Consider the following 14,513-nt stretch of genomic DNA (forward strand, 5'->3'; position numbering starts at 1 on the left):
CCCTTCAGGAACTAAGCAAGAGGATTGTACAGATACTGTACTTGGTGCAAGGGAAGGTGTATGAGACTCCTCACTCCCCTTTCCCCACCGATCCTGCATATGTACCGAAAGAATCTTGTCTAATAAAGATGTTTTTCTGTTTGTGATGAAACTAGAGCATGCCAAAATAGCATGACAGATTCTTGCCATTGATGCTATTACATTTATTTCAATGAGAACAGGAGGAAAGTATTTTATTCAAGCTAGAAGCGCACTTGCTTTCCATCTCAAATTCTTTTATTGTCCTGAGGACTGATGAAAAGAACGTATTCATTCTTTTCATTAATGAAATCGCTACTGTTTTACAGAGATGCCAAAAATTGCACCTTCTTGGGGGAAGAGTTTTGTCATTTGACTTGCTATTCTGTTTTTCAAATAACCAACTAGTTATAATGAAATAGGTACATCTATTGAAGCAGACTGAATTCACTGACGTTTCCTCAGCAAAGTAAGGAACAATTTCTGACAATCATAAGGAAGCCTAGTTTTGTTTACCTTTTCATCCAGCCATTGTGCCTTGCCATATCTTGTGATTGCTATAGAAATGATAGAAATGAAACTTTTAAAATGGTTTCTGCATTCATATATTTCAACAGAAATGTCAGCAGTGATGGCAGATTTGCTGATAAAGAACAACAGTTTCCCTGGTGAGAAAAGATGAATTTTTTTTCTTCTCCTCCAATTTCTCAATATTCTGAAGGCTTGAACATCCTTTCTGGGCTCCTTAGAAATATAAATGCTTTCAAGGAGGAAATGATTGGTGGCAAGCAGTTTATTCCCTAGTGGCCTGCTCTACAAGATTTTCAATTAATGATTTCTATAAATTGCTTCTTACAAAAAAAAAAAAAAAAAGTTGCTGAAAAGGAGATATATTATGCCCAGCTTTTTGACATTATTGCTGCCCTTAGCAAATGCCTGTCTGACAGAATCTTTGAGAAATATCTATCAGCTGATCCTGGAAGAGTGGTTTCTCTTTCCTGTGCTTTTTAGCGTGTGGAATGCTTGTACAGAAAACCGTAAAAGCAGAAGATGAATACAGGAAGTTGCTTCTACTTGATAGCTTAAACTAGCTTCATGTCTGTGCCCAAGATTCATTCCTTGTCTCCTCATAGAAAAGGATTCCTAAAAAGGAGGTGGATTTTTCCCTTCCTGAAAGGAATACTTATTCTAATTTGCTCTGGTTGAATTTTTTGAAATTAATGGCATGGTTCAAGTATTAGTTTGTTGTATATTTTAGCTGATATTGTTGCACATTCTCCAGACTTCATTCAGGATTTGTCTTATCTCATTATGTGTATTCACAACTTCTAGACTTCTTATTCACACATGGCTGCAGGAAATTAGTCTACTCCTACTGTAATCTTTCTCTCTCTATTTCTGCCCCTATCCCAGTAGCTGTTAAGACAACTATTTAGGAAGGAAGCCATCAGATGATGTACAGCTTTCAAAAGCAGGACTTTCTACTGTGTTTTCAAAAAAAAAAAAAAAAGTTTGATTCCTGATTCCTACCCGCTTGAGAAGGAGTCTGATTTTTTTATATAGGGTTAGGAGATAATGGGAGAAACCTGGGAATGAAGAATTCTGTTTCAGGACAGAAATTTTAAAGACTTCCAAAGAAAAGAGCAACAGGCAGCTGTAGTGTATCTATGGTCTACGCACTTGGGAAAGAGAATAGATTTTAGGCTTGTTTTCACTCGTAGTCCAAATGGAGTGTTTGCGCTGTAGTCATTAGGTTCAGTATAATGTAATTGGTCTCCAAATCTAGGTCTTGAATCTCCTTATTACCAATTAAGATTCAGTTACCAAAATGGAGAAGTGTGCCATGGAGGGGTAAAGAAGGAATACCAGTTCACAGTCTAGGTAGGGCTATAATAACAAAAAAATTTAGATGGATTTTTTTCTTTTCTTTTTTTTTTTGTTCAAAATGAGAATTGGAGAAGGCTGCTTATGCAAAATTCAAGTTGGGAAAAATGAAGGTGCTATAGCATCCCGAGTCTTCAGACCCAAATATGTTTGGGCTAGTACTTTAGGATTTTTTAATAGAATTACTGTTAGTTATCTGCTTGCTTAAAGATAGCTTGCCACAAATAGGTATTGTCAATAATATTTTCAGTATTAGGCAGAAAATGTAAACATTATAAAGAACAAAAAGTTCAGGATGTACACTTTTCATCAACCTCTATTATTCTTGTAAGCCATACTATTTAACATGCACACAAAGTTTCTGATCAATAGCCCATCTAAACAGAACGTGTGCTCTTTTTATCACTAGAGCTGTCATAAATGATGGACTTGTACCTATGATGTGTTTACAGAGGAATTATATTTGCTCATCTTTAGAATGACTCAGAACGTAGTTGGCCTACTTGTTGACATATTTTATAAATTTTACTGCCTTTCCTCTATTTATCCTTTTTCATATTGGTGGTCTCAATTGTAGCCTCCATTAGAGTTTTCATTCCCTTTATATTTTTGTCACTTCTGGTGGTGTTGCTTAAAATATAATCCTCTATAATTCCTGAAATAATTATAGGACATCTACATCATCAGTTCTACTTTTCAGTTATTTGCGTGCTTTTGAAAATCATCATAGCTGAGAAAGAAGAATGATTGTAGGTTTGTGTAATTAGTCTAATACTTTAATTTATACTTATTTTAGCTGTGTGCAAGTTATTTACCATATTTCTTTTTTGTTTTCTACAAGGAAAATAATCTCTTGTGCTGTTGTAGTAATTCCATTTTCTTTGAGGCACACCTATTACTTACTTTCCCTGAGTGTTTGCATCTATGCCCTTTGTCGCTGAGATGAATAACACCTTCCAAACCGAAGTGCAGTAGTAGCTTACCAAAATATGGACACATTATCTTAAGCGGCTCAGTGAAAGTCAGTGTTTTGTCCAAAAAGATAATGTGTTTGTCGGGCGTTAAGTTTTAGGCCAGGAAGAAATCACCTGATTTAAAAAAAAAAAAAAAAAAAAAAAAGTTCTAAAACATATCCCTTACCATACAACCAATGAATAACAATAGAGAAAACTATACTTCCTATGTCCTTTTTGCAATAGAAGAATGTGTGGATAGTATGATTAAAAAGAATAAATGGGGTAGTGAAAAATGCAAATACTAACTGGCATATGGAAAAATTAATTTCTGTTAAAAAATAATAAAGCAAAATGTTCATTTCTCACTTTGCAAAAAGCTAAAAACAATTCCTATGAGTTACTGTGGCAAAGATACTATTATGTTTTTACATTTCCTTTTAAAGTCTATAAAACAATATTTTCATATCAAAATCAGTAACTGTGGTTTAGGGTTAGAATTCTTGTTTTCTGATTGCTAAACACTTGAGATGGAAGCATCATAATAGCAGAGGGCTTAATTTCTAAAGCAATGGTTCCTGACTGTTATGTAACTGAACATCATTTGAGGAAAATTAATCACAGCCAGAGCTCCACATCTGACCGCCCTTCTCCTTTTGCCTTGGGGCTCTTGCATCGTCTTTTCCCTTACTGCTGACTCGGACTGCCACTTTGTCCTTCTTGCCCTGATTGCTAGGATCAATGTTAGGTCCTTTTACCTTTCCCTGGAGCTGTCATCCTTCGCTTTGAGACAAAGCTGCTGACTCTGGCTGTGCCCTGATGACTCGGTCCATAGCCTCAGGTATCTCTGCGCTGTGCTGCCCTGCTGAGAGACCCGACTGGGAATTTGTGAAGCTAGCATGCGTCTGGTAGAAGTTAGTTAGCTCTGTGCCTCATGTAATCTGCTCAGTGCCGCATAGTGAGATGTGCCTTTCAAGTTACAGACCACAGTTCTGAGTAATTTAGAAAAGCAGTAACTGGCAGTATAAGTAACACTGTGTGTAGAGGTCTGATAGATAGGGACTCTTGGATTCTTTCTGTTTGGAAATTTCCCTAGATGATCCTCAGTCTTCAATTTTTTCTCTAGCCACACTTTCCCACCCTCCCCCTATTGGGAGTAAATTCCCTTCTCATGTATTTCCAGAATGCCCTTCTTCTACCTGTCCATTTTAGGATAATTTTGATTTTGCTGTAAGCTTTTCTTACAGTAATGCTTTTAAAAAATAAAAGGGCTTATGTTTGTCTCTTGCCTTTCCAAGGCTTTTGAGCATTTCAGTAGATGAACATGGTACCCTAACTCAGTGTCATGAATTAGTGGTTGATAGGTATGTGGTTTTTTTATTGTTGGTGGGTGGGTGTGTGTGTGTGTGTGTGTGTGTGTGTGTGTTACTTCCTCTACCCTCCCCCCCCCACCACCACCACCACACAGAACAGCTGAAGTTGGAAGGCAACTCTGGAGACCATCTGGTCCATCCGCCCCCTGTTCAAGCAGTGCCAGCTAGACCAGGCTGCTGAGGACCATGTCAAGCTGGGTTTTGCATACAGAATCGCAGAGTAGCTGAGGTTGGAAGGGACTTCTGGAGATCAGAATTTTTCTAAAATTCAGCATATTGCCTGCTGCTCTTAGTTTTCTTGCTCCACCTGCCCTTCCTAGGGGATAGGAAAAACTTCTCAAGTGAAACTCATGAGATTCCTGACCCTCAAGATAGGAGACCATCATGAACTACTCCCTGGAAAAGAAGCTGATGAGTTTGTCTGTAAATATATAAGCTGGAAGCCTGTTATGTGTCTGAATGTGAGCCTGCTACTTGCGTACTGCTATTTACTAATTGCCCATACAGAGAATAGTTTTTTGGAGGCAAGTGTCTAATTTTGATTACTGTACCATGCTCAGCCAATATCTGCTAGTGTCCATATAATATGTTACAGGTCTGAATATAAAGAATGAAAACACAGAACCACATTTTTTTCATTCATGCCATGGAAGACAGTTTTTCCTATAACTGAGCTTTGCTATTTCCAAAAACCAGTGTCGGAAGACATAAATATCTGTTTCTTCTGTGCATGACAGCTGTTCAGTTTTCACTGTTTTTTTTAATGTTACATAATAAAACCACAGTGTGCAGTTGTGATGGAAAGTTGTACTTTCAAATAAGTGTGAAACAATAGACATTTATTTGTATGGGGTATAGGACTGTCGTTTCTCTGTGGAGTTGTATGCATGAGTTACTTGGACAAAAGATTTTGTATAAACAATCCTTCTGTTGAAATTTTAATGTAGAATTAAAAGGTATACCTTAGTTTTCTAAGATGTATTCTCAGGGAAGAGGGAGATGAATTTTGATATCTGTGACTAATAGATTTCTCCTAAATCTTTAAATTAAGAATGACAGATTTTAGGATAGATAAGTTTCACAGGTGGTGTGATTATGTTGCCTTTTATTGTGTGTTTAACCAAGCAACAGCTTTCACATTAGACTTTTGGTTACTGCTGTCATAAAATGAACCTTTTCAAGCAGTGTGATATTCCTAAAAGCTTTATATTAGAAATTGAGATTTTTGTGTAAAAAGGGGTAGTTCTGCAACGTGTATTATGTACATCTTCTGAATAGTTTCTTCAGTATGTAACTGAGCTGTTCTCACTCTTCAGTTTCTTCTTTGCTTTTTTATTTTTTATTTTTACTAAAGTAGTATTTCGCCCTATATTCAGACCAGTAGGATAGCAGATCATGGTTTCTGAAGCCTGCAGACATGCCCCTGCTATTGTAAGCACAGGGGTCTAGGATGATGGGCTTCGTACTGGGCCATCAGTCAGCTTTCCATTGATTCTATCTTGCAGACCTGCTAAAGGAAGTACAAAGATACTCAAGGAGTCAGAGCATTAGGTTGCAATCTTGTTACATTCTTGTACTAACTTGCCTTCAGAGAGGACTAGAGTTCCTGAGCATCTGAGGCTGGTGGAGACGGTCTGTTTTGAAACAGGAATATTCATACAACATAAAGGACTGGTTTCCTAGGCCTGTTTGGTATTGTGTACCACACAGCTCTGCGTCTTGTTGCCAAGCTTGTCTTACTGTGGGTCCTGTGTGATTATTACCATGAGTCTGCCCAATTGATGTATTAAGCAGTGCAGGCCACTAAAATCTGCTGCTGTAGCATTCTGAATGGCTGTACTCATCATAGTCCATTGACCTTAATTTCAGGGGGAGGTGTGTTGGAGTTTTCAAGACAGCTTTTCTGCAACATTCACAATCTTTGGATAACTGAGTCTGCATAGTATACCTGTTGTTATTGGAAGGCCTTAAGCAGTGCATATGAGAGAAAAGTCTTAATTAAGAAAATCTGAGAATGGTGTGAGTGTGTGCATGTATGTGTGTTTTTTTTTAAGGTTAAATTCTGATCGTGTTCCAGCTGGTGTGGGAATTAAGTTGTTATACACGTTCACTGTTGCTCTGTCTGTGAAATACTGGACATCAGCATAAATGCCCTCATGTAGTTTTCAGGTCTAATCCTCACTGACTATGTTTTTTTTTTCTGTTGAAGTGATTTGAATGGTATCATTTCAAATTCAGAATAGGAAATTTTAGTATCAATAATTTCATTGCTATGGAAAGAAAATTGGTTTGCATCTTGACTTCTAAGACAGTTGCTACCACCTTGTTCAAGTGTTCACGTCAGAAGTATCTATGTTTTGCAGCAGGTAGTTTTCTGGTTGCTGTGATTACTTACCTGAGAGAAGAAAGGTAATGATATTGGGTGGTTGGTTTGCAAAAAATAGTTACCCTGAAGGGAGTTACATGTTCAGTCTTATTTCAAGTGTAGTAGTGTATTTACTGAATCTGAAGGAAAACATACAGGAATCATGCCTAGTTTCTCTGTAGTATTAAAAGCTCTTAAAAGCAACATTGGACTACTTAGTGGCTAAAGCTTTTCTGCCTCAAGATTGCTTTTAGATTCTAATAAATATTCTACCACACGTGGACAGTCTTGACTGTAATCTGTTTGGCTCTTAGCCATATGCAAGCCACAAACGCAGCATGCACATACATAATTTTGAATTGTGTATTTTCTCAATATTTACTCCATAGACTGTGTAGCATCTCTTCCAAGTAAAGCTTGCAGCTGTTGGTTTAATATTCTGCAGAACAATGGCTTTTTCCCTTTTCCTGATATCTAGAAGCCTGATCAAAGTTGTCCTTCCTCTAGGGGGAGCAGGAACATTTTGGTATTTTGAAGCCTTAAGGTTGTTAGCAGATGGAAGAGCTCAGTTTTTCTGTCAGTGTACTGCAGATGACGAGTAGGAAATTATTGCCTCATTTTTGGGGGCAACATGTTCAAATAATGATGGATAATAACAGTGCTAATTTCACACCCACAGATAGGGTGAAAAAGCCTGATTCATCTATGCTTGGGAACTGCCATTCAAAATGCTCAGCCTCTGGAATTACAATAAAGAATTCACCTTTCACCAACTTAATTTTCAGGGGTTCATGCACTTTCTAGTGGATGACTTCAGGCATCTAAAATTGACGGATCACCAATGGCAGGTATACAGTGACATTCCAATATTTTTTCATAACAGGAATATTGTGTTTGTCATACATGTCAGCAAAGAGCTAAGATTTTTTTCTTTTTTTTTTTCTGTGATGTTCTGCTTTTATAGTTAGGGAAATTAATTCATGTTTCCTATGGCATCCTCATTCTTCTTAGCCAGCATACTCTTTGAGGTCAGACATGATAGGGCATAGTTTATACTTGACTTTAGCATGACCTAGACGGTTTATTTTCAGGACGTCATGTGTTTCTAAGCTCAGAGATGCAGAGCCCTTCCCTTGCTTCAAAATCTTCTTTTCTCAGTGCCCTTGTATGATGCTGTCCTGCTTCCTGACCCACTGACAGATCTGGTTCCACAGAATTATTTGAATTTTGCTAACATCTGCATCAGGAAAGTTTATGGTGTCTTTGTTCCTGTCTTGTCTAATAAAATACCCTTTTTGGTAGAAAATACTTCCATTAGGAGAATGGGAAGGATTCAGACTCTTACGGCAGATGCTGCCGTTTCCTTGCGGACAAGGCAACTTTTAGGACTTTTTTTGACTTTTTATCTAGGGTATCATAGAGTTGCACTCTAACCAAGCTGTTAATGTATGTGAGGCATTTCCCTAAGCCATATTGTCCACATTTAAATCTACTTCGCAATTGTCAGACGTTAGATTTGGCATTATTTTTTTCTATACTGTCAGCATAAAATCTTTCAGAAGGACTCTATGACTGCTGTTGAGTTGTCCTAGAAAATATGCATTTCAACCAAGGGAATATTTTCACTGGATTGTGTGACAAGGGGAAAAGGAAGTTCTTCACCTCCCCGTTTTAGTTAAGGCTCACTTGATCAAAGTGCAAGCAACCGTATGCTTCTAGATGAGTTCTGCAGGGTTGTCATGAAGTTCTCTTCATACCTTATTAAGCACTGTGCTCTTTCTGAGGACTCACAGTATAACGTTGACCAACTAAATAAAGACCCAAAGGCACTGTGAGATACTATTCCAGGTAATATTTTTCTGTGGATTTCTGGAAATCATCACAATATGACTCACTTCTTGAAATCACACCTTGCATGAGAGGCTCTCGAAGGAGGAAAACATAGCTGTTTACCTGTAGCTGTTATTCTTTGAGACTTCTTTGTTGTATAGACTTTCACCTTGTAGCTTTCCCCTTTTTAGCCCCTATAGAATTTGGAAATCTCTAGGTGAAAAGAAAATACAGAACTCTTTACATAGTCAAATGATCCTAATTTGTAGAAGGCATGTCCTCCTGGATACTGCTAGCATAAAAAATAAACCTGGGTTATAGTGTAGATGTAGTCACACTCTCAACATATGCATCAGTAATATATCTCGAAGAGCAGCCCTGGTATAATGGCTTGTCTGTTGCAGGATTACCCACGGTCAGGGGGACTGAACTCTAATCTAGGTCTGAAAGGAACTACTTTGTGCCTGGCAGTTCTTTTAATGTCTGTGATTTGCCCTGGCAGGCCCCCAGGATTTGCTTAGCATTGCTCTGAATCTATTTTTCTCACTACTTAGTGAGACTTCTTGATTTTTAGGTGTAGATACATCATGTCTGGCTTCCCAATGCACACAGCATATGTTTATAAAATCTTACATTCAGGCCTTTTATTTAGGAATAAACAGTCTGCATCTTTTTACAGTGAACGGGTTGCTTTCAGAGTCTTGTACTTTCTTTTGGATGTTCTAAGACTTGAAAACATCACTATCCCAAGGATCCAAAATAAAATAGCTCTTTGTAGGAATTTGAGCCATATTTTTGGGTTCTAAATTAACTAGTCATTGAAGAAGAATAATCTTGGTATCATTTTCAGCACTTTTGCTGAGGCTGAAGGGGGCATTCCCACTGACTTTAATTTGTGTGGGATCCTGGGCCATTGTACTCACTCAGTGAAAATCTATTTGCAATTACAGTTATTATCTGATTTACGGGTTGCATGTGGTTTTTTTTGGTTTTGATTTTTCTAAAGCAAACAATGTCAGGGCTTTTCTACAGGAAACATTATCATGTTCTGTTTTCTTTCTAGATAAAATTTGCTTCCTGACTGATAAAAGGCTTATTAGAGACAGTTCTGTAGAGAAGCATAAACTTGTGTTAGCATTTACCTGTGCACTCCTGCTTAACTGGAACTAGATAATCATTGAGGCACCAGGGCTCTGTACTAGAAATGAAACTAATAAATTAATAAAGAAGTGATTTGCTGGCTTTGTGAACAGATGGCACATCACGGTCCATGTTAATATAAAGAACTATTTTTACCCCCCCCCCCCCAAACACACACAAACAAAGCACCTATTGGGAGTATCCCTGTATCATCCATGCCCAAGCTTTTGTTGAGGAGAGTGCTACCTTAGTTGGCCCAAGATCATAGCGGGGACAATGCTAACAGTTTAACTATATGGACAGTTGTGGCCTCATTCAGGCCCATTGCCATTCTCTGTTCAGTTTATAAGTATAGAGGTAGCCAGATCTGAGATGTTTAAGTCTCTGCAGCATGAGGGGAGAGCCCAGGCACCACTACTCTGCTGGGATCTTGCTGTTGTGAGCAGCATCTTTGGAGAGCTAGCCCAACTTTTTGCCTCCAGGATGCAGTTCTTTGAAGTGTACTGGGAGTCTGTACTTTTCCATGGAATCCCATTGAGGGTTAGAGCTTGCAAATTTACTATCAGCAGAGGCTAAGGGCAAGCAAGCAAACATCCATTCAGAAACATGCAGAGTTTCTGAATGAATTCTGCTTTCCTTTAGTCCTGATGGACAAAAACTTGACTCATGAGTCAGCAATGTGCCCTTGTGGCTAATGGTACCCTGGGCTGCATTAGGAAGAGCATTGCGAGCAGATCGAGGGAGATAATCCTCGCCATCTACTCAGCCCTGGTGAGGCTGCATCTGGAGTACCTTCCTTGGAGGTACTCGAAAGCCATCTGGACACGGTCCTGGGCAACCAGCTCTAGGTGACCCTGCTTGAACAGGGGCATTGGACTAGATAATCTCTAGAGGTCCCTTTCAACTTCAACCATTCTGTGACTGAGCATGCATTGTCCCCCTCTCCCCCCCCGCCCTGAGAAAAATCCTGAACACTATCCTGCTGTTCAGGGTCACTTTCTCTTTGGAAGGTCTCACAAAGTCTGCATGTGTTCAAGAGAGCGTTTCTCATAGGGTTTGCTGTGATCTCCCTTACCTGAGCTGCTGAAGACAGATGATCGAGTTGCCAAATTCTTTCTTCTCTATAAATCATCAGTACTTGTCAGTTGATTTCTTGATGAGTCTCTTATCAAAAGATCAGATATCTGCCAATTGACTTTGTTTCCAAGGCAACCGCTCTCTTGACAAGCCAGTTCCCCTCAATAATAGGTAACATTCTTTTAAGAGTAAGTTGATTACTTTTTAACTGCATGGTTCTTAACAAGGGAGTGCTGCTTGTAGTTTCAGCTGCACAAGAAAGTGAAACGATAACAAAGAAGCAAAAGTATCTGTTTCTACAATGCAGTTGGCAGCATGGTAAAGATGCATAAAGGGATTTCATAGTCTTACAAAATTCATAAATTGTGCATGTTCCCTAAAGATCAGTATGCCTGCCAGTCAGTCTCGCTTATATACATATTCAGTGTATGCTGTGGCTGGAAATAATGAGAGTTCCAGTTAGCTGTTTAAGGTATCAGGACATATTTCCCAAAAGGACAGATAATTCTGTGAATGCCAGCACTACAGCAATCTGGTTTCCTACACGTTTACATCTCAGCTGATTGATCTTGGTGCTTAAGAAGGCATGGGATCTTTGTTTCTCTTTGTTTCCCTTCCTATTTCAAACCTTTTCATGGTCCCCTGCGTGTGGAGTCTCTATCTGATAAGTGTTCAGGTTACCACATCCTTTGCTTCAGGATCTCTTCTATTCAGCAGTTTTTGTTTCCTACAAAACTCGTAGGATTGTCTGTTGAGGTTTCTTGGATTCATCCTATGGATTAAGTTTTTTAGGGAAAAGGCCCTGACAAGATATTGTTACATAACTCCTTTAGTGAGGAAAGCAAGCTCAAGATCCGTATTAATATAGGCAGATGATATCATCATGCCTACATATCATTCTTAAGAGTGAATATAGCTGGACTAATCTCAGGTGACTGAAGTAGTTATCCTCTTGCCTGACCAGCCTCCTTTCTGGAGTTTGTAGGCTTGACTTCAAGGATGGCTAAGCCTCATGGAATCAATTATTGAACTTTCAAAGTCTGTAGGACAAGGTATTCAAATGAAACCAGCTTTTATTTGTTTGTGTTAATATTCTGAACTGCTGTCAATATTTAACATGTACCGTAGCAACCCTCTTTCCTAGTATGTGCATAGGCAGATGTTGTTCTGTTTTTAGAGATGCAAGTTTTCTTGTATGGTATTTTTTGTTGTTGTTTTTGTTTAAGCATTGCTTCCCCAGAAGAGTGGGAATTGCCATGTATGAGCTGAAATAATTTCAAGACGATTTGTGTAAACATTTGGATTTTAGAGCACTTAATTCCTCATAGTTTAAAAAGAAAGCATTATTCACTGTTAACCATAATGAAGCAAGTGTTTCTCTGTAATGTAATTGCTTGGGAAATTTTTGACTGATTACAATCAGCTATCCAGTGTCTTTTGTAGGGAGGTGACCTTACAAGAGCTTTGTCTTTTATTCTGTCTCCATCTGTTGATAGGATGACTTACATCTCCTGTCTGGACTAGCAGACAGGATTTAGGCGCCAATCCAGCAAACCACTTAAACAAGAGTTTAGCTTTAAGCCTTATAGCAACCACATTAACAGGTTAAAACAAAATTCCAATAACATTGCTGGCACACTATTGTTATCTGTAAAAGGAAATTTAGGAGATTAGATTATATTAGTACATGAGCTGTAAATGGAATAAGATCTGTTAAATTAGACATGCACTGAGAGTAGAAAACATAGATCAAGGCTTTTAGTACAGAATTTTAAGGGGAGGGGGAGATTCCTATTTTAATAAAAAAGGAAATCTATAACCTGTAAATATATATATCTTTATTTTTTTTAGATCAATGCTGCTTGAAAATGTAGATAGACTAACAGATTTATCACACATGTATGTAATAGTTTTCTTTGGACAAATAAAGACTAATCGTACAACCAACAGGAATTATGGCATTACCTAGTGTCGCTTTACAAAGAAATGACTACATGGCATGTTTATTAACAAAACCAGTGATCGCTGCAGTTAGCAATAGTTCATCTGCAGACCTGGAAATTATACTATTTAGATTAACAGTTATTAAGTTATTTCTCTGAAAATTCATTAAATCTTTGAAAGTGTTAATTCTGGCAGAAGAAGTCACTCTCCTTGTGAATGGATGAATTTACAGTTTTAAACTATTTGAGCTTATATTCAGCTAATGAAATTGATAATAAAATAAAAATTGGATAATTTTGAGCATAATTTATTTCAGCTTTCAATGTTATTGTAAAATTGGAAATGCTTTGGGTTTTGTGTTCCATAATGGTGACCTCTTGTGGTGTAAATATGTCAGTGTTTCAGAAGGATCTTTTGGTAATACATACTGGAGTAAGTTATATTAAATGCCATTTTTTTAATGAGTGGATAAACTAATAACTTAGCTTATCATCTTTTCCAGTTAACTGTCGATATGCTGATATCATATTCAGTGCATTTAAAGAAGGAAGCGTTTTGAACATTGTATTCTGATATACTTTGTGTTTATCTACACTGTATTTTTTAGTGACCAGATGAAAAAGCTGGGCACAAGTGCAACGTGTCCAAGGAGTACAGGCTGGAAAAGGGGACTAACAGGTACTTCCTAAAGCATTCCAGTCTCTAGTCAAAATAGTTGTTCTTTTTCATTGTTATATTTTTTCCTGTCCATTTGCAGATGTGAAATACAGTCAAGTGGAAATAATCCAAGTTTTGTGATTTGAAGATCTTTTTCTTCTTTTTTTCACCGAACAGTATTTTTGGTTTTCTAAATATATTGTCGTTTTTAGTGTTGTTAGTATAGAAAAACATTATTTAGATCTTTACTCTAAAAATCTATTGATATTTTCTCTCACGGAAATGCTAGTTTTCCCATACGTAGTCTTAAGAACTTACCAGTAAGTTAATACTTGGTTGGCCAATCTGTTTGTGTAAACAGGCATAATTGCCCTGAAACTAATAACCCTCTGCCAGGCTATGTTAGCTGAAGATACAGATGTAGGGATGCATTTTCCTATTTTTACATAACAGATTTTAAATAATTTTTCTTGATAGCTGACTCATTTCATACATAGCAGGTGGTTTTTTTTGTGCATCTAGAGTAAAAACGTCAGATTTACATACTATTGCTGCTTTATTACTATTTTTCTAGAACTAAGCACTGGCCTGATTGTGGATCACTCTGGCAGAGGCTATGATGTGCTCCACTTTCACTGACTTCAGAGGGAGCTGAGAGTATTTATCATGTTATGGGAGTTAGCGTTCTGTGGGACTGTATTTTCTCCATTTACAGGCCTCGTAACTGTTTGTGCTGTTGGAAAAACCATGTGTATTATTAGGTGCATTTCTTTTTATATTTACCTTTTTTTTTCAACATTGTATAGCTTCCCTGGTTCACACCTACTCAATCCTTAACCCCAGAATAAATGTTGGGATAGCAGTAGGAGCTCATAATCATTTATTCTCTATACTGGGAGGGAGTGCTCATTTACAGATTATTTGTATTTTCAGATATGATTGTGTTTATACTTTCACGTTTTAGAGAGGGGGGAGACTATGTTAACAATGATGTATTTGTAGCCACTCAGTATTCTGTGAAAGGGCTAAACATGATAAGTCAGGCAGTACACGGCTTTTGAAAGCTCAGTGTTGCTAAGGCTCTTGTATTTACATGCTAAAAACAGCAGCCAATAAATGTAGACCGATTAGTGATTTTCTTTTTTTTTTTTCTTTTTTCTTTTTTTTTTTTTTTTCCCCCTGACCAGAATGCAAAGCTGTGGTTAAGACCTGTGGAAAACCTCAGACAGCAAAATCTTCAAATTGCTGAACTTTTTGCTCGAGTATTGAACT

General features: G+C 37.7%; 1 protein-coding gene across 11 annotated transcripts in view; it reads left to right on the top strand.

Moving 5' to 3' along the window:
* The window catches only part of ARMC2 (armadillo repeat containing 2), a 78,531-nt gene that overhangs the window by 16,004 nt on the left and 48,014 nt on the right, over positions 1-14,513 (top strand). For all 11 annotated transcript variants that reach the window (XR_011140160.1, XM_068937974.1, XM_068937982.1 and 8 more), the window contains exon 6: positions 13,192-13,262. Coding sequence is in view for 10 of the 11 variants with exons in the window: in XM_068937974.1 (XP_068794075.1) it covers positions 13,192-13,262 (71 nt within the window). In the remaining variant the exon portion in view is untranslated. The remainder of the gene's footprint in view (positions 1-13,191; positions 13,263-14,513) is intronic.

The sequence above is a fragment of the Struthio camelus genome, chromosome 3 (assembly GCF_040807025.1).
Source record: "Struthio camelus isolate bStrCam1 chromosome 3, bStrCam1.hap1, whole genome shotgun sequence".
NCBI classification, from domain to species: domain Eukaryota; kingdom Metazoa; phylum Chordata; class Aves; order Struthioniformes; family Struthionidae; genus Struthio; species Struthio camelus.